This window comes from Mizuhopecten yessoensis, unplaced genomic scaffold (assembly GCF_002113885.1).
Source record: "Mizuhopecten yessoensis strain PY_sf001 unplaced genomic scaffold, ASM211388v2 scaffold11077, whole genome shotgun sequence".
NCBI lineage: Eukaryota > Metazoa > Mollusca > Bivalvia > Pectinida > Pectinidae > Mizuhopecten > Mizuhopecten yessoensis.
In genome coordinates, this window is record NW_018408868.1 from 294,692 (window position 1) to 316,445 (window position 21,754).

The following is a 21,754-nucleotide window of genomic DNA, read 5'->3' on the forward strand; positions in this document are numbered from 1 at the left end:
AAACAAGAGGCCCATAGGGCCTGTATCGCTCACCTGGATATCTAAGCAATCATGGCAAAATATTCTCCAAATGAGATCCAAGGGAATATGCCAGACCCCAAGGCCAATCCGTGTAGCATATATATCTGTATTCGATTTTTCATGCCCAGCAATTTTATGTATGGTTATGGGGTGGGGATCTCAACTGTTTCCAAGCTGTGACTCAGAAACTAGGTCCCTACGGTTGTGGCCAGACCCCAGGATCAAATCTAATATCATAACTGCACTTGTCTCTTTTTGCCCAGCATTTGTATATATAGTTTTGGGTGGGGATCTCAACCGTTTCAAAGTTATGACCCGGGGGTTAAGTCTGCAAGAGTGGGGCAAACCCTGGAGTCAATTCTAATATCATGACTGCATTCGTCTCTTTATGCCCAACAATTGTATATATAGTTTTGGGGTGGGGATCTTAACCATTTCGAAGTTAGGACCCAGGGGTTAAGTCTCCAAGGGTGGGGCAGTCCCCACAGGTCATCCTGGAAGCATATGTGCATTCATCTCTTTATAGGGTGGGGATCTCAACTGTTTCCAAGCTGTGACTAAGAAACTAGGTCCCTAGGGGTTCGGTCAGACCCCAGGGTCTATTCTAACATCGTGACTGCATTCGTCTCTTTATGCCCAGCTTTTGTATATATAGGTTTGGGGTGGGGATCTCAACAGTTTTAATGTTATGGCCCAGGGACTATGTTTCCAAGGGTGGGGTCAGACCCTAGGGCGATCCTGGAAGCAAATGTGCATTCTTCTCTTTATACTCAGCAATTGTATATGTGGTTATATGGTGGGGATCTCAACCATTTCCAAGCAATAAACTTTTTTTGGCCCCACCTCTTAGCCCGGGGGGTCAGCCCCACCATTTGTACAATTTTGTATCCCTGCCTCCCATGAATGCTTCCGACCAAATATGATCGATATCCATGGCATAGTTCTACAGAAGAAGTCGTTTATAGCAATATAGCCAAATTGCCCCCCTTTTGGCCCCTCCCTCAGCCCCCTGGGGGGTCAGCCCCACCATTTGTACAATTTTGAATCCTCACCATCTAGGGATGCTTCCAGTCTTATAAAATTACCCCTTTTTGGCCGCGCCCCTCAGCCCCCTGGGGGGTCAGCCCAACCATTTGTACAATTTTGAATCTCCACCCCCTAGGAATGCTTCCAGTCAAATTTAGTTAAATTCCAATCAGTGGTTAAGAAGAAGAAGTCATTTAAAGAAATTGTTGACGGACGGACGACGGACGCCACGGTATGGCATAAGCTCACCTTGGTCCTTCGGACCCGGTGAGCTAATAAATCTAGCACAAACAAGATGGAACAAATCCAGGAGAGCGGACTCCGTTTTGTACTAAATGATTATATCTCAGACTACAAGGATATTTTATCGAGCACAGACTCATATTATTTAAATATTACTCGCATGAAACTCATTGCTTGTGAAGTTTTTAAAATTGTTAATAAGTTATCTCCCGACTACCTACAAGAAATAATAAATATAAAATGTTCATCTTATTCATTAAGGAATGAAAATACAGCACAGCTACCAAGGGTCAACACCACCAGTTATGGAAAGAGGTCCTTCCGCTATGAGGGCGCCCGCATATTGGACAGCCTGCCGAACGAATTACGTAAAGTGGAGAACTACTCCGAGTTCGGCAGACTGATCCTGAGGTGGGGCGGGCCCGAGTGCGGATGCACTTTATGTGTTGGTTAGCGTTTTTGGCTACCTATTTTTTCCTGCTTCGTATGTGTCCTGTGCTGACTGAAGTGTATTTTTCTCTGTTTAAAATGTAACGTACAGCTTTACATATGGCTCTGTGCTTTTTGTCAGCTTTGTAGTTTACAATTTGATGCTTTTGTCATATGTTTATTTTCTGCAAATGTTTTATTTTTACTGTTTAACGTTTCAATATGTATGTGTATTTTGTAATTTTTTTTTCTTGTTATGTATTTTGTTCTTTACATGTGTTTGTCGAAATACAAGCTCTTCGTAGCTTATGTTGTATGTTTATAATATTCGACGTAAAATAAAGCTTCTGTATCTGTATCTGTAATTTTTCAACAGTACATGTTTTCATATGTTGTTGACTTAGAATGTATGATCATGTAACAACCTTTTCTCTATAAAGAATTAATTTTCGACTTCAGATAGAATCGGAATACGTATTGAAAACAGGGGAAGAAACATTTGTTTCCGTTGTAAAAATGACGCGTGCTGCCGATAACTACGGCTTTTGTTTCGGACAAAAATTAAATGATTAAAGAAAAGTTGGCTCAACATAAAAAGGGTCCATTGACAAGAATGCTTTAATATATGAAAAGTATTGAAAAAATTTAATTATAAAGTATCTCAACACGTCCCATATTTGGCACATATTCTACATGTACACGTAGTGGTTTTGCCATACAGTTTAGTGTGTGTGATGTTACTGTAAGTGTTAGCGTATGGAGACAGTGAAAGTGGGGAAAAAAGTATACATAAATTTATATGCATGGTATAGAAGAAACCAAATTGCCAAAGATATTGAGTTGTACAATGTAATAAAAAAAATCACAAACGTTTCTCTTTTTTTATACGCGTGTAGTTTGTCATTGCATGTATGCACTTTATGACAACATTTGAAAAGGGATATTCGTCTCGTGAATATTCCTTTTTACAGAAGGTTTGTCCCATGGTTGAAGAAAGGTGTTTAGCCCCGTACAGATGTCACATTCCGGTACTGAATTCAATATATATTTATATATATATACTTAATGTTTATGCCTATTATCATTGTTGACATTTAATTGTAAATGTATGACGGGCGAAGGCTGTGATAAATTGTAAAAACGTGAGCCCCATCCCATGTTCAATTTAATTGGCAACAAATATGTTTAAAGCTAAATAAATTTAAATTCTGAATATTGGCAAGTGTGCAATTAACTTCTGATGATGAATAACTACTGTTCAATAGGTTTTAATACGGACTTAGAAATCATATTACTTGGTTTCATAGTGCGGTAAGAAGTTGCATTTGCCTGACGCCCCTCTCTGGGGGCCCCTTTGGAAACCGTTTCATCTCGCCCAGACCGCTCGCGTTTACTGCCTAGTCAGGTGACGTTATCGGCGCTATTTTTAGCAGGGCTTTCCCGAACAATTCAAGTGGTCAAACTGGACATTTGGAACGGACTATGAATATGGGGATAGCGAGGTAACATAAGTGGAAGTGCATACAATACATACATTCATTAAAAAAAATATCGCTTTTCACGTGATGTCCCTTGAATTCTGACCAACTTTGCTTCATAATTTTATAAAAAAATGTTCATCAGTGAAAAATACAAAACTTGACCTTGACCCATTGGACCCCGTAACCTGGACCTAAGGTCAGTTGACTATGTGTTAAGTTCTGAACAAGTTTGCTACATAATAACATAAAATGACCTTGACTTTAAAGTCAGTTGACTCCTTTTTAAATTCTGAGCAACATTGCTTCAAAGTGTCATACCAAAATGTTCACCAGTGAAAAGATACAAAATTTAACCTTGACCTTTAACCCAATGACCTTGACATTTGGTCAGGTTGACTCCTTGTTTAACTCTGATCATTTTTGCTTCATGTCATAACAAAATGTTCATCAGTGAAAATATGCAAAATTTGACCTTGACCTTTGAATCTAAGGACCTTGACCTTTGACCTTGACTTTTTACCTCAATGTGTCTCATTGTTTAATTCCGAACAACTTTGCTTCTTTAAGTCATAAAATGCTCATTAGTGAAAAGCTACAAAATTTGACCTTGACCCCTGACCCGATGACCTTGACCTTTGGTCAGTTGACTCCTTGTGTAATTCTGAGCAACATTGCTTCAAAGTGTCATACCAAAGTGTTCACCAGTGAAAAGATACAACATTAAACCTTGACCTTTGACCCAATGGCCTTGACAATTTGGTCAGGTTGACTCCTTGTTTAATTCTGATCAACTTTGCTTCATCATGTCATAACAAAATGTTCATCAGTAAAAAGATGCAAAATTTGACTTTGACATTTGAACTTAATGACCTTGACTTTTGACCTTGACTTTTTACCTCAATGTGTATTTTTGTGAACTGAACATCTTGACCAAGTTTCATGTACATCGGTCAATAAATACCAAAGTTATTAGCCAGGAACAAAATGTGTGGACGGACAGACAGACAGACAGACAGTGATTACTATAAGAGCACCCGTATCTCCGATATGGGGCCCTAATTAAAAACATTTTATGACCTTATGTTTATCGCTGCTTGCATGCAACTATACATACATGTGACATTTCCACATTTCTGTTTAAGTTACGGTATAAGAAATCATTAATGTGTTACTTGATATACTGAGAATGATTTTGAAGAATACATTTGAAGCAAGTATACCCTGGATAAAGAAGAATGACAATGGCTTAAATCTTAAAATAGAAAAGTATTGCAAAAATGATGCTACTGAAAAATAAACATGAAGGTCCTGCTTGATTCAGGTAGCCCATAAGAATAATGTTTATTGTAATTGAGGGAAAACACCTAGGCAGTCAACATGGGTGTCTGGTGAGCACAAATCTAGTAAGCTTTGTCAGAGTAGCCTCTTGTGGCTATGGTCAGTCTGTGTATTTGCACATTTAGATGATTTGTGCCGTTTACAATAATACATACAATTTTAAATGAGATTTGTTTGGAGTGAAAGCCTTTAGATAAATTCACTTCAGCCATAATTGAAATTCATACATTTTGCAGAAAAGTCACTTTAAGTGAACTGGTGAAACAAACAATATCATGAAAAATTTGCTCAAGGCTCAATGACCTCTATCAGACCAAGCAATCAAGAAAACACACGTTCGATTCTTGTCATTTTTATAGCATTACTTTGATATATTAATGTTGTATGGTAAACAAAGGGAAATAACCTTGTATATAGTGAGGATTAAGACCTAATTTTCATAAATGATACTCCGCCATCCAAAGAAAGAGGTACTTGCATACAAAATTTGGCAAAAGTATGTTTCATGAGCTATGCCCTGCACAAGTGACACACTTGCAGACTCTGACTTGCTGTTGGGAGTGCAAACCCAGAGTCCCCGACCCAATCCAGGTGTACCAGTCGAGACTAATCAGAATCTGCCTCAGTATCATTTCCTATTCCACTTTCACCTGAGATTAATTTTACAATAACAGGGATGTGACTTGTTACGGAGTCAGCTGAGATTAGAGCTGTTTCCTTCATCCTGGTGTAGTCACACTGTAGGGACTATCTCACAGGTCCTATTGATCCTATAGAAGTGCTGCTAACTTTCATTTCTGATACACATCCTGTCAATAACAATTTTATTTAATCCGACACATCTGTAGTGACCTTCTCTGGGAAACTGTGTACTTCCTTGTTTGTTACAAGAGCTATATTGTTTAGAGCCCAGTGTATCCTGGTCAGGTACACATACTAGTGAAGGCTGGTGCTTGGTACAGTGTACAGTAACATTCATCATATGGTAGATATCATGTGATCATGGAAATTTGGGATGGGGTTAAGTTTTTTGAAGTCTACCAATTGTTCATTACCTATCCGGGGCATTTAATTTCTGAAAAAAGTCATGTAAGCTAGATTCAAAGCAATTGATTATTATTTTCATTTTGTATTCTCAACTGGAACACTCCCCTCCTCCGTTCCAGAGTAGAACTCATCACTAGCAATTAATAGTTACCCCAGATATAGAAGTTACTGATCAAGGACCAGGGTCCAGATTTCCAAGGCATGATAAGCTCGGGCTTGAAAGGACATGTCTATTTGACAGGTGTTTTGACCATTGAAATTTAAGAAATTGCTAACTGTTAAGGGTCAGCTGATAGCCCTGCATCTTCCAAATTTTCCAAATTAATGAAATTCAGAATTATTTTTGCATGTTCATGTATGTGGATTCAAAATATATATTCATACATAAGAAATGGGGAAAAAAATGGACAATGTATATTTCAGGGATATTTCTCAAAAGTTGCACTCTAGAAATTTGTGGTGAAGACTTGTTAAGCTAATTAGCCTTTAAACAACTGTGTCCAGATGTGTATCTGGATACAGTGCTTAATGTACTGGGTAATATCAATCACGACACGGTTAGGTACTGGGTCACACCAAGCCATTTGTTTATTGGTAGAACAATCAAAAATGATTTTGCTGGTACATTGTAGGCATACAAACGTTTCAATGCAAGCCAGTATGCTAAAATAAAATATGTGAATTTGCAAAATGTTCACCTTACATATATTTGTAGTTCCTCTGACTGTGAGAACCATTGATATTATTTTATACTAGGCTCTCGGAAATTTTACAAAAAGGAAACAAAATTGTCATACAGAGGTAAGTGTCTGACAGCTTTGATGAATAACGACTTCATAATTTTCCAAGGCTATAACAAGGTATAACTGAGCAACACTAATCCCTTAAGTTTGTGTTAAGGTGGAGGAATTACATGGAAACATAATTTTTTATTTATACATGTAGTAACAACCAAAGCCTTTGCCTTCAGACCTAAACGCAATCCCATGCAGTCACTTTCAGTAAGATAGCAGTGTATTAAGTCTGATCAGCCCAAGGGCACTCAAGACACTGAGCAGAAACCAATTCTTCATTTCCGTTTATAATAACAGTGACCTTGACTTCTCAGCTTTGTACATGAAAATTGATCCAAAACAAGCACTTTTTATTTAGGATGCAGATGAAAAATGAATTTGATTGGCTCATGGGAATTTGAGTTGTGCAGAAACCAATTTTCTAATTATAGTTACTGTGACCTTGACCCCCAGACTCGCAAAGCAATTCCATACAAACACTTCCAGTATGAAAGCAATATATGTTTGATCAGCCCACACAAACTCAACTTATATTGCAGAAACACACTTTCTATATGTACGTAACATTGAACTTCGACCTTTGGATCTGAACTCCAATCACAAGAACATCTTTTCGGTGTGGATGCATCATATGAAATTTGAATTTGTAAAGCAAAGGGAACCAGGGACAGTATATAGAGGGATTGGCAACTCTGCCCCAGTCAAGATTCTATAGCACGTCGCTTTTGTGTTTGTTCACCGAACCGCGAAGTCATCGAGAGCCCCTCTCTATCAGCCTGCGCTTGCGCACTAGCGTTAAAATTAAGCACGCACCTGCTTTCGGTGTCATGTCACAATCTCGCCGAGATCGAAGTGTTTTGATAACGGTTAGCCCTAATTGCGACTGTGTATTAGTAGGTCTTCTTTTTATTCCAGGGACAGGGCTATCGTTGCCACTATGTCTAGCCTTTCGGCTGTGTTGGTGGCTATTACACAAATCACATTTCGTAAAGCACGTTACAGTGAAAATAATGCTAATATTGACACTTTTTGACACAAAAACAGCACAAGTTATTTGTTATTTTTTGCCATAAAAATTAGTACTACATATCAAAAAATTATTCAACTTTCTATCGCTGTAAATTTCAAAAAGAAGTATTTTTTAAATGAGCTGATCCTCGAATGCAGGCGATACTTTTTTGTTGCGTTTAACATTTCCGGTTGTTTACGGTTTTTAACAACACGTGTCCTTCGTTATCAGACGAGTAATTTCATCTGTGACATCGCTATCGTTCCAAATAATGCAAATCAAATCAGGCCTACTTAACATAGAAATTACTCGGCTGTTTATTGATATTAATTGTTTTAAAAAATACAAACGATAGTTTATAAAATTAATCAAAACAGTGAGCAGTTACCAACTACTTTCGCCATGATTTACGTTCCAGTGAAAAATATTGCTGATATTTACACTTTTTGACACAAAAATAACATAAGTTAAATTATATTATTTGCAATTAAAATGGGTTGGGTCGTTATAAAAATTATTCAGCTTTCTATTGCTGATAATTTAAAAAAGATCGGTCAAATACTTTTGGAGTGAGGTGGTTCACATACATGTGGGTTTTTTTTATCCCGCATTTTTGTTTAGGGTTTTTAACAACACGTGTCCTTCGTTACCAGACGAGTAATTTCATCTGTGACATCGCTATCGTTCCAAGTAATGCAAATCAAATCAGGCCTACTTAACATAGAAATTACTCAGCTGTTTATTGATATTAATTGTTTTAAAAAATATAATCGATAGTTTATAAAATTTAATCAAAACAGTGAGCAGTCACCAACTACTTTCGCAATAATGATTTACGTTCCAGTGAAAAATAATGCAGATATTTAGTCTTTTTGACACAAAAATAACACAAGTTAAATTATATTATTTGCATCTAAAATGGGTTGGGTCGTTATAAAATTTATTCAGCTTTCTATTGCTGCTTATTTAAAAAAGATCGGTCAAATACTTTTGGAGTGAGGTGGTTCACATACATGTGGGGTTTTTTTATCCCGCATTTTTGTCTATCGAAGCCCACCACAATACTCTGAACCACGCGTTACATCGCGTTTAAAAATAGAAAAATAAAACCCAAAAACGAGACATCAATTACTATGATACCACAGATTTTATCAATTAAAAGTTATACAATCAGCTTATTACAATGGGATAAACAAATGACGTAAGAACACTTATTGAGATTGGTTTGTTTTCACACCAACTTCTGCATCTAACGAAGCGGTATCGACGCCATCTTGCTTTGTCAAAATTGAGATAGGTGGCGCTCGCTATCTGCCCTGGAATCAGGGGGAGGTAAGTCTAGATTGACGTGTCATAAAATTGGTAAGGCAGAGAGGGAGTTGCTAATCCCCTTCACTATACGTCCCTGAGGGAACTCATTTTATTTTGCAGAAATCAATTTTGCATTTATTGTAACAATGACCTTAGCCTTTGACCTTTAGTCCTGAAAACCTATTCCAAGCAAGCACTGACTGAGGTTTTAGTAGATTTGAGTCACAGGAATTGGAGTTGTGATGTGGAAATAATAAGCAAATCTTCATAACATTTCATTCATTCTATTGAAATTTGTAGCAAATGACTATTTAAAACTAAATTGATAATACAGTAACTACAATTTTAATAAACAACTAATACAATGCACTAGATCATTCCATAGGCGTTAAGAATATTTAGTTCTCCCTATCAAAAATGTATGCTATCTACTGTATACATGTACTGTACATTAACGTAACGCCAGATGGTGTTCGGCAGTCGGTGTGACCTAAGTTCTCGTTAGATCCTGTATCGTGTAAGGTGAAGAAGTTTGTACTTGTCACTAGTCAGGTTTTAAGTACAACTGACAATGAACAGCCATTCTATGTACCAACTTATTTCTAAGAAGTTTCATGTCATAATGAAGCGTTTACAAGCACTACCATTTAAATAGTAAAGAAAATGAGAAAGCATAAAACTACATTGTCAAAACAACAGATTCCTCTTTAGATCATTATCCAGTCCCCGCTTGTTTCAAACTTAATGAAATTGAAAAAGTTAAAATTTGCATACATATTTACGTCTTATCTCTATGCAACTATTTTGATTCCCTTAACCCAAATTTGTATGCATCTCAAAGTTTTAGAATATACAAGACATTTGATGACTGTTGAAATATTGTTGTATTGACCAGGATTTCTTTTCTAATGAGTCTATTACTCTGGTACCGTATAAAAGATAAAATAAAAAAAAAGCTTCACTAAAGCTCCAACAGATTAACCGTAACACGTTATCACAAAACAGTGTTACATAATGTAGAAGTAAAAGGAAAATGACACTTCAGTATCATTGTTTATACACGTATCATACTTTAGACGCACTCACACAATATAGTCAATACATTTCGAAATAAAAGGCACATAAACCATCCCGTAAACCATTATAAACTGGTTGGCTGTGAGGTCTAGGAGGGTCGGTTGTGAGGTCTAGGAGGGTCGGTTGTGAAGTTAGGAGGATCAGTTGTGAGGTCTAGGAGGGTCGGTTGTGAGGTCTAGGAGGTTTGTGAGGTCTAATAGGGTCGGTTGTGAAGTCTAGGAGGGTCGGTTGTGAAGTGTAGGAGGGTCGGTTGTGGGGTCTAAGAGGTTTGTGAGGTCTAATAGGGTCAGTTGTGAAGTCTAGAAGGGTCAGTTCTGAGGTCTAGGAGGGTTTGTGAGGTGGTGAAAGATGCTGTAAAAATCACACTTAATTATAACTTATCAGGAGGTTTGTCGCAACAAACGAGTTTGTGAGGTCTAGGGTTGGTCATTAATAATGTGGTATTAAATGAAACAAAACTCTTGATAAAAGATGTGAAAAATGATGAAATAACTGTTGATGATTGCAAATGATTGATCTTAGTCACTAGGTGAACTGGCTTACACCAATATTAAGATGTTGCAGCAAACCTTCTGATAAGTTATAATTAAGTGTGACTTTTACAGCATCTTTCACCACTTCACTGCGGTAAATAAACATGGACTATCAAAAACTAATACTGTAAAAGCATAATATTTCGTTGGGGATTTAATTTAGTTTACTTAAAACCACGAAATATAGCCCCAACGAAATTTTAAGTACACGAAATATAAACTAAACGAAAATATGAAACAAGAGTACCGCGGGGCGAAACAATAAACGCCCGTCGAGAGTCATATATTGTTATATACTTTCATACATTAAAATCAAATCTGCATCATTCTAAGAGTGGTTAGCTGACATGCTATAAAAAATGTAGGAGAAAATCTCCGGACAAAAAATCAAATACTGAAATGCAATAACTTTTGCAAAAATCGTCGCATCAAAATTCTTTTAAGGGAGACACAACTTCATATCATGATTATGATGTATACAAAGTTCCAAAGAGATCAGTCAAAAATGTAGGAGAGGATTGCCGGACAAACAAAAGTTTTTGCTGGACAGATGGACGGACAACGCCATACCATAATACTCCCGTCAAATTTGACGGACGTATAAAAACACTAATTATTCCCTTTTTAGAAATAATAAAATATTCTTTTCAACGAAAAGGGTGTAAAGTGTAAATAATGCAGTCGTCGTCAGTTGTTTATGACAATAACATTAATTTTGGATCGATTTCCGGCACCATGCTGTCGGGATGGCATGCCCCGATTTTGAAACTTTTTCAACAGACAGACAGGGAAATAAACTTCTAATGCATTAAAACACACGTCTTCCTTCTTAAGTATTATTTACATTGAAATCGGCATGATTTTCTCACACAATGTGTCAAGGTAACTGTGAATATTTATTAAATGCATGCTCGTTTTCTTATCAGAACTTGTGCTATAAAATGACGGTAAGCCTAATTACTTCCATTGTATATAGCTATTAACTACCACACATGTTTGTCTAGACTAAATTATATGACCAACGAGAGATGGTCGATCTATTGTTTTCTCCTGACTGGGGTGAAGTGAGGTGTAAAAATTTCACCTGAAGTGGGCAGGTGATCACCTCGGGTGATGTACGGTTAGCCGGACCTATTGTCTTATAGTCCAGGTGTCAAACAGAAAAAAATACTGGGTTTTAAAATATTGATCCCCAAATATATAATCCCAACGAATTTGTCCCCAAAACAAAAACAATGAAATTTAACACCAACGAAACTATATGATAATACAGTAGTCTGGTCAATGATCTCAGTGATTTCTTACCGCTCCAAACATGACCTGAAGGGCGTCCTTGGTACAGGTGAAGGGGAGACCACTCACAAACAGCTTGTTCTTCTCCAGGTCAATAGAGTACTGAAAAAGAACTTTCATAAATCCAAGCACCGTTTCAGATTTGTAAGAATTCTGACATAATATATGGACTATATGACATAGGCATATTATAAATACAGAACAAACACTTGTATAATCATTCATGGTTACATTGTATGAAGACAATTGATTCAATTGTATTCATTAAATATTTGCGGGGTTTAAATTTCGCTGTGTCGTCCAAAGTATTTAGAGGGTCATCATTTAAGGGTTAAACCTCGAAATACGGTAACCCGTTTGAAAACACTGATCCAGAGCGTCGTCATCCGCCAGTGACTTCACTCGGCAGAAAATAAAATGTGTATGCACCTTTAGTAAACTGTAATCAACTCATCACCTACTGTGTTCACATAAATATGTTGTGGTCACTTATAGGTTAGTGCTGTTTTGACATGGACTGCCCAGTTGTCCAGTGATAATCCAATTTGAGTTCATTTAAGCTTGCATAACAGCGTTGGGTTATAAGTATTTTCAACAGGTTATGATAAGGTCCATAAAAGTGGTTAACATTTGCGGTAATTTCGCTGGTGTTAAGATTTCGCGGATATTAGTCAAAGCGCAAATATAGGGAAATTAAAACCCCCGCGAAATTTAACCGCTATACAGTAATAGCTTGATGCCAAACTTGTAATTACTTGGTGGACCTATGATTTCATTGATGAAGAGCAGCCACCAAATCAGTCAAATTGAAAACCCTACCAATAAGTGACTTCATAGTATTACATACAATTTTCCTTTTGTCTCTAAATTACCTTTCAAATTTGAGTTTTACAAATGAACAGCTGTAAATGAAACTGAAAACTAAACTACATGAATAAAGCCATCCCAGACAGACACCACAAAGTGTGTCAAGCTTCCCTTACTGTAGTGAGACTTACCCTAAACTGTGCCTTGCTTTTGCCCTTCTCCTCGTACTTTGAGACGTACATTGGGCGATTCTCCACCAACTTTCTGTCAAGCTTGATGGCATTCATAGCACCAAACTGGAAAAGAGTTATTATTACAGACCTCAGTAGGAAAGGAATGTTGTGCGGATATTTCCTGATTAAGGATCTCGTACCACCGCCAAAAATTGTAACTATGGATTGGAAACGTCAGTGACCTTCAAGATTGGTTCAAGGTCAAAATGTCGACACAACATTTCAAGATAAAATGAACCATCAAGGTTGAACAATCAAAATTGACATTCACATTTATAAAAGGTTGAAATATCGTAACAGATATTTACACATTGACACAAGTCAAATGATAGTTCCAGGTTACATTTCTGAAGAGACAACCAACCCTTGCAGGATTTTAAGAAAAATAGTTTAGACAAAATAAACAAAATATAATCAACTAGAGTGTTCTGAGTGTAAACATTTAGTGGGCTAGACCGGGATTCATACCCTGAACTCCAGATTGTTATACTATCGCTGTAACCAATTGAGTTACCTGGTCAACAGAAGTGTACGAGCCCAAATGTGCTACAGTTACATCCAATCTGAAGTTAAGGGGAGGTTACTGTGTATAGGAAAACCGGCAGAGCAGAGGGACAGGGATCCTTAAGGGGAGGTAACTGTATATAGCAAAACCGGCAGAGCAGAGGGACAGGGATCCTTAAGCATAGAAATTGGGAAATCTATCATTACTAAAGTAACTGATATAGACAGGTATTACAACAATACAATCAGTAAGGTAATTACAGGTGTTATAAACAAATATCCACTTACCTCGTCTTTAAACTCTATGTAGGCAAATCCTTTCGATTTTCCTTTGAAGTTCTTTGCAATCCTAATATCTGTCAACTCACCACACTGGGGACAAATAATTATCAAATTTAGTAAAGAAATTTCTTACGAAAGTTCAAAGATAGGAGAAAAATGGGTAAAAATTAATTTGCTAGTTGCAAAGTCGTTACTTTGAAAGACACTTGCAGAATATGTATTGGAAAATTGCCTTGTTGAAAGCATGTTGTATAAGACACCTCAATTAATGCAAGTGAAACTCTTGAATTAAATGTGTTTTCCTTCACAGAATTGTTTTTACCTGTAATATTTAGTAAACACAATTGACAGTTTTTGTAACAAAAAACAGTCAATACCATTCTACTGCTCTAACGACAGAACTTCTTGCCATTCCCAGGCTTCATTCATTGAAACAAAATGTTTAACTGTATAGCCTCTGTTAGCTACAATATACTGCTGAAATATCAACCAGGGCCCACTTGTATAAAACATCTCAAAGTTAAGGAAAATCTCAAGCAATGTATTGTCTATGGAAAATCTTAGACTTGAGGAAAATCTCAAGCGTTGAGATGTTTTATACAAGTGGGCCCGAGTATAGCGGTTGAAAGCAGATTCTTCTATAATTCTTACTTCAGAGAATATTTCTCCAAGCTTGTCCTCTCCGATAGAGAAGTCGAGGTTACTGACAAAGGCAGTCCTGTTCTGTGCTGAAGGGTCTGCGGCAAAGTCACCATCACCCCCGTGTTGTCCTGTAGCATCAGCTTCTGTGTGACAGACAGTCCATACAGTTAAAGTGTTACTCTGGCACACTGCTCTCCCCATCATCCTCAAGCAATATATAAATTGGTGAATTTAAAGATGTACCCTTTAATGTAACACTCAGCTTTAAGTCCTGTTTTGTATATATTTATACATACCTAGTTTGCGTTTTTTAGCTGGTGACTCTGAGGAATTGTTGGAATGACCTTTGAACCCTGGTGGTGGTCCCGCAGACCCAGACTTCGGCCCCTTATAGCCTGGAGGAGGGCCTTGGGAGCCAGATTTTGGCCCCTTGAAACCTGGAGGTGGTGGCACCTTGAAGTCATTTGACTGTCCTGATGATTCCTCGAACTGCAGGCAAAATAAACAAGAACTGTGAAGACAATTTCATATCGCACTCGAGGCTTCATTTAATTCAAAATCGCTGAGGATGGCATTTTATTTCTCCCATACCTGTCAGTAAAGACCAGCTACATAAACTTTACTAGAAAATATTACTTTTCTGATTACCGTTTGTTTGGTTTCTTGTTTAGTATTTGTTGGTTTACTGAGATGATGAAGGAGAAACTAGTCGCATATGAACCTTGGTTTGGACAATGAAATCCCCTTAGCTTCAGATCTCCCAGTCTTCCCCATACAAAAGGATGATGGGTTCATTTAAGAAAAAGCAATATGCTGTCTTTAAATGTTAAAGAAATTCTGTATTCAGGGAAAATACTGGTTTGCTATCGGCAACCATGAAGAACCTGACATGATTTCAATATCAAAAGGAATGTTTTTATTTATTTATCTCGACATAGTCATAACTACAGAAGTAAGGAAGATTGTTACCACCAAGTAATTTAACATATATTTTTTTTACCTTTCTCTTCTCTGCTTTCTTTTGTCCATCATTTTCTGAATCTTCGTAAGTTTTCTCCTTCTGGTTTGCCGACTGTGACCAATTTTCTGACCTTTGTTCACCCCCTGACCTTTGTTTTCCTTGGAAGCGATTGGTTCCTTGCTGGTCTGTGCCCTTCTGACCTTTCTTCTGGGACTTTTTATCACTTTTGCCTTGTTTCTTTTGTTCTTTAACAGCTGCCTCCTTCTCGGCTGCCTTTGAAAACAATTTGTTCATCAATTTTTTCATTTATCATGTGCCGATCTTAATTACTCATCATAATAAAATTTCTGACTTTACATACAACAATGATAAATATTTCAGAAATAAATTGATTTTTTCAAACGCTGTTGAATATCTATAACCATTAGATATTCCTGGTAGCCATTAATGAGTTTGGATCTAACTGAATTTGCCTAACCTGAAGGTACAGATAAGTATCAACTCATGTTTCTGTATTAAATACTGAATACAGGAAAAAATTTCGCTGCAGATTAACTTTTGACTATTTCACCCTCTGCAAATGAAGGCAAATTTACCGCGAGAGCAAATATTAGTATACAGCATGCAATATGTATCTATTACATGTGAAGGGGGAACTTAACACCGGGTGAATATGGCCATTAATGGTGAAGGGTGATTATTTCATTGGGTGAAAATTTCCCGGTATATCGTAACTCTGAATATTATTTCTGAAGAAAAATTCTATGACAAGACCTTCTGTCATAAACAGTGGGAACTGTTCAGAGTTCATTCTTCATGTCTTCCAGTGCATAATGCATTTATTGTTTAATAAGTAAAAATGTATCACAATATACATGTAGCTACACAAACGAATGTAGACCTATAATCTAGCTGTTGGTGACTAGGAGCTACCTGTTGCCGCCTCTCCATTATTCTCGCCATCTGAGCCTCACACTTGGTAACAGCAGTGTCATAGTCTTCTATGTTACCTGTACAATTATAACACGTGTGCTGCAGTTATTTCTGATGACTCAACATATTCTATCCATAGATATACACAAAGTTTATATTACATGCTTGGATTGCATACAAACCATTTACAAGAAAAATATTTTACCTTCAAATCTTCCTCTGCATTAGAATTGTACTGTCACTTAATAAATTGAAGTGAATCATCACAACTGATGAAGATACATCATAATGTAATTTACCTTCTTCTCTCTCAAAGTTAGTGTAAGCTTCTACAACGCTCTCCGGCCAGTCTGTGACAGAGTTAAGTGCCCTTGTCAGAACTCTCCGGCAATGTTTGTTGTTTCCATACATTCTGCAATACCATGATTAGTTTCTTAAATTGAGTGATATGTGTGGCAACAATAAGTAGTTTGCAGGAAATAAACAACATATTAATACTCTGTACATATATGAAGTATTAACTTAATTAAAAGAGAAGGTCATTAGGTACAATTTAGCCCCATTTTAGTCATAGTCAGTGATAGTTATTTTGGCCTTATTTTAAATCTGAATACAGGCTGCTTCCTCTTGCAAAAAAATGCTTTATTTCCCCAAAAATGAAGGAAAAATGAGGGCTATCTTTCAAAATTGAACAAAAAATATTCTAAATTTTTCCAATTCATGTAGGAGCAGGCTGCTGTAAACTTTAAGTAGAGAAGCTGCTGCTAGTAGGTGGGGGTTACAGCAAGCAGCCAGAAGGCAATTCAATTGTAACCTTCACTCACAACAATGTAGTTATGAAGAACAGATTTCTTTCCCTTGAAGGGCCTCTTTATTGTGTCAAATTGTGATACTGCACTCTACAAGTGCAGAACAGATCTATGAGGACCCCCTTCTAGCCCACGTTAACTACCCCCAATAACAAATTTGTAGGAAATCCTCAGAGATCACCATTGGTAGCCATTTTGAGTCAGTTTGTCAGATAGAGTTGGTGAATGCACTTGAACCTAAAATTTAGTCCCAAGTTCATAATTCTTTGAGCGATTCTTGGAAAGACTTTATTAACCTCATGTAGAAACTAAACCTCAAGAACATCCTGTGTCTACAGTTGTTCAGAAAATGTTTAGGCGACTTCTAGTATTCCCAGTACTTATTGTCATTAGTCACATCAGAAAATTGATGGTTGCTAGAGATAAAATTTCGCAACAAGTGTAATAGAATAATGATACTGAAGACTGTTGATAGAAATTTAATGGGTATGCCTTCATTTTGTGATGTGCGAATCAAAGCCAAACATTTTTGGATGATAAATTCAATAGATGACCTTGATAACTGGTATTTAATTACAGTATGTGCTTATAGTTCTGATTTCATAATGGTCAGCTTGTTTTTATCATCCTTAAACCATCAAATCATCCAAAATGAGTGTAACTCTACTTAAACATCTGAAGTAAACAACCATACCTCTCCATTTTGTAGAACTCCAGCCACATGGTCGCCTCACTGCCGTGGCCCTCTGTCATGATCTCATTCCACAACTCCCTAGCCTTGGTCAAATTCGTACAGAACTTTGCCTAAAGTGAAAAACAAAGTCTTGTGTAAGGCTTTCAATTCAGTACTGCCCTTGGCAAAAATATCATATTTCTGTGTCCAGGTAAGTTAAGACTGCACATCAATAAGGTTACTTGCATAAATTATTCAAACACCAAAACTATTTTCAATCTACTAGATCTGTTTACTGGTAAATAAATAAATAACTTCTTGTTTATTTCATGCAGGAAACAATTATATTTTCCTGTAAAACAGGCACATCTATGAATTTGCAGTGATTAGGTTACCATGATTATATATATTTCAATGTTAAATTTGACCTTAGTGACCTTGCCATGACCTTTGACATTTGAGGTGTCGGCTTGAACTTGTAATGAGACATGCAACCTAAAAATAACATTCACCCACCGGAATGGTCATACACGTCTTTGGAGGTTATGGTCATACAATGTGTTCACGGACAGATATGCGATAAAAGATAAATTCATAAAAACTATAACCTACTTCAATATTAGCCCAGTACTGTCGTAATGTTCCAAATGGATCTCCATCTTCAAAACCTGCCAAATCAATGAACACAGTATTATAGGGATTGACATATAAAAAAAACTGTATTAATTTTTTTTTCTTTTTCATCCTTTTTTTATTCTTTCAAAAATGAAAATCTCATGTCCTCATTGCAAGTGGTACCGAACCATGAAAATAACAAGATAGTCAAAATTTTTACATTAAAAAATCATATTTTGCCAAAAAAAGAAAAAAGAAAAGAAAACATTGTAACATACGATAAATGATTTGATTCAGATGATTCCATTATATTTCTCACATATTCAAATATAGTTTTAGTATCTCAAAAATCCCTGATTACCAGCTAAATGTTCTACAGCTTTCTCCAGTGTCAACCGAAACAGCTCCAATGCTTCCTTGTGTTCTGAGGGTCATAATAGCAGACATAATTAAAAACATATCAAGCTAGTTTCCTAACAGATATTATGGTTTTATAGTATGTGTGTTCAATAAAATGTTTAAGAGTACTAGCCCCTTGCCAGATTTCTAAACATTCTACTTGGCCAAGCTAAAGCTAATTTTTGGTAAAAAAATAAAACAAAAACTTTCATAATACCCGACATATAATCCAGTAGTCCTGGGCATCATGCTAGTGAAATAGTACACCTCTATATAGGTTATCATCAGACTAGTGAAATAGTACACCTCTATATAGGTTATCATCAGGCTAGTGAAATAGTACACCTCTATATAGGTTATCATCAGGCTTGTGAAATAGTACACCTCTATATAGGTTATCATCAGGCTAGTGAAATTGTACACCTCTATATAGGTTATCATCAGGCTAGTGATATAGTACACCTCTATATAGGTTATCATCAGGCTAGTGATCTAGTACACCTCTATATAGGTTATCAGGTTAGTGAAATAGTACACCTCTATATAGGTTATCATCAGGCTAGTGAAATTGTACACCTCTATATAGGTTATCATCAGGCTAGTGATATAGTACACCTCTATATAGGTTATCAGGCTAGGGATCTAGTACACCTCTATATAGGTTATCATCAGGCTAGTGAAATAGTACACCTTTATATAGGTTATCATCAGGCTAGTGATATAGTAGTATAATAGTACACCTCTATATAGGTTATCATCAGGTTTATCCACCCTGGGGTGACATAGAGATATCTCAACCAGAACAATGCATCACAAGTCATACAAATCCCCTCGCATTCACACATTGTGTGACGTATGAATGAGGAAATTAATAGAACATTCAATGATGTATCAGTATCTGCTCTAGCAACTGCATTCTTCGATGGATAATAGATTTTTATTGTGCAGTTTGCATTTTGCTTGCATAAAAATGTCTTTTGTGTTTATGACGTAAAATGGCAAAAACATTATGAGTATATTCTCTGGCATATAAGAAATATAAACATTACGCAATGTGCATTTTATTGAATAGTTAACATATACTCAATAACATACGATCACATGATTTATTTTAAATGTATTTTTAATGTATTTCTCACCATGTATATAGTTGACTCAGAATGCTGACTCAGCAATGACAATGATTCTAAAAATAGTAACAGTGACCTTGACCTTCAACACAGAAACCCTAAAGTGTTTCTTTCATTACACTAGCATGTAAAAAGATGATAAAGGACATGTCTATTTACAAATGTGAGTTAAAATAATACAAAAAACATAGTTTATTTGATGTACAGTACTTTCAATTACTGACAGGGTTTCAAACCTCAACAGAACACCAGACTGTCAAGGTTGTATTTAGTATCTAGCCATTGTATTATGACTGGTGTGTACAGACCTTCGTCCCACTTTATTCTGCGCCGGAGATAGTCTATGTAAGTACTCCACACTAGTAGGTAATCCGCGCTACTGCTGAAGCCTGCCAGGAGAGCCTTATCTATCAGTTCTGTAGGAATAAAATCACATGTAATGTAACACAACAAGTCTGTACAGACAAATCACATGTCATCACTCACGTAACACAACAAATCTGTACAGACAAATCACATGTCATCACTCACGTAACACAACAAATCTGTACAGACAAATCACATGTCATCACTCACGTAACACAACAAATCTGTACAGACAAATCACATGTCATCACTCACGTAACACAACAAATCTGTACAGACAAATCACATGTCATCACTCACGTAACACAACAAATCTGTACAGACAAATCACATGTCATCACTCACGTAACACAACAAATCTGTACAGACAAATCACATGTCATCACTCACGTAACACAACAAATCTGTACAGACAAATCACATGTCATCACTCACGTAACACAACAAATCTGTACAGACAAATCACATGTCATCACTCACGTAACACAACAAATCTGTACAGACAAATCACATGTCATCACTCACGTAACACAACAAATCTGTACAGACAAATCACATGTCATCACTCACGTAACACAACAAATCTGTACAGACAAATCACATGTCATCACTCACGTAACACAACAAATCTGTACAGACAAATCACATGTCATCACTCACGTAACACAACAAATCTGTACAGACAAATCACATGTCATCACTCACGTAACACAACAAATCTGTACAGACAAATCACATGTCATCACTCACGTAACACAACAAATCTGTACAGACAAATCACATGTCATCACTCACGTAACACAACAAATCTGTACAGACAAATCACATGTCATCACTCACGTAACACAACAAATCTGTACAGACAAATCACATGTCATCACTCACGTAACACAACAAGTCTGTACAGACAAATCACATGTCATCACTCACGTAACACAACAAATCTGTACAGACAAATCACATGTCATCACTCACGTAACACAACAAGTCTGTAGAGACGAATCACATGTCATCACTCACGTAACACAACAAATCTGTACAGACAAATCACATGTCATCACTCACGTAACACAACAAATCTGTAGAGACGAATCACATGTCATCACTCACGTAACACAACAAATCTGTACAGACAAATATGAACACAAAAAATGGATGTTAGACACTATAGATCACTTTTTAAATGTTCATAACTAGGTATGATTTTGAAATAGTAGATTTACTTCCAGGATGAGAGTAAAAAATAGATTGAAAAAAGATAGTCTATTTATTCCAAACCATCTTTAGTTAAAACTTTGTTTACAACCTGAAAAAGAAAAGAATTTCACCTTTGACCTTGTCATTAGGTTCCTGGTACCGCTCCATGGCCAGCATGTACTTGTGCCATAGTTTCCCACACCAGGGACAGTTCCGTACTGATCGCTCATACACAGGTAGCACCACCGACTTCACCTTCAGTTTCTCATCCTGTATAGCAATAGTTGTAACTTTAGTCACAATCTTAACGTTCTGTCATAGATCACTATACAACAGTAAATTTTGTTGTGGTATTATTTCCATGCTTTTGTCTTTTGGTAAGTACAATCAAAACAACACTTCTGCTTTATCTTCTATTTACTAGCATGTACAAATTGACCTTGAAATATAGAAGAATCAATAAGACGGACAAACATGTTTTTTAAAATTGATCATAATTTCTAATACTTCACATACAAAATTTGGCAACTGTCAGCGATTAAGTATACCAGATATACATTAGACTACATAGCGCATGGTGAACAAAGGACCTTAACTCTGC

General features: G+C 36.6%; 1 protein-coding gene across 1 annotated transcript in view; it reads right to left on the reverse strand.

Moving 5' to 3' along the window:
• The window catches only part of LOC110465428 (squamous cell carcinoma antigen recognized by T-cells 3-like), a 49,553-nt gene that overhangs the window by 7,338 nt on the left and 20,461 nt on the right, over window positions 1-21,754 (reverse strand). Inside the window, exons 8-20 of the mRNA XM_021521230.1 lie at window positions 21,285-21,423; window positions 19,899-20,006; window positions 18,423-18,485; window positions 18,059-18,114; window positions 17,468-17,577; window positions 16,264-16,376; window positions 15,965-16,041; window positions 15,071-15,304; window positions 14,367-14,559; window positions 14,080-14,213; window positions 13,435-13,518; window positions 12,601-12,705; window positions 11,615-11,704 (exon numbers count right to left, since the gene is read on the reverse strand). Coding sequence (XP_021376905.1) covers window positions 11,615-11,704; window positions 12,601-12,705; window positions 13,435-13,518; window positions 14,080-14,213; window positions 14,367-14,559; window positions 15,071-15,304; window positions 15,965-16,041; window positions 16,264-16,376; window positions 17,468-17,577; window positions 18,059-18,114; window positions 18,423-18,485; window positions 19,899-20,006; window positions 21,285-21,423 — 1,506 coding nt within the window. The remainder of the gene's footprint in view (window positions 1-11,614; window positions 11,705-12,600; window positions 12,706-13,434; window positions 13,519-14,079; window positions 14,214-14,366; window positions 14,560-15,070; window positions 15,305-15,964; window positions 16,042-16,263; window positions 16,377-17,467; window positions 17,578-18,058; window positions 18,115-18,422; window positions 18,486-19,898; window positions 20,007-21,284; window positions 21,424-21,754) is intronic.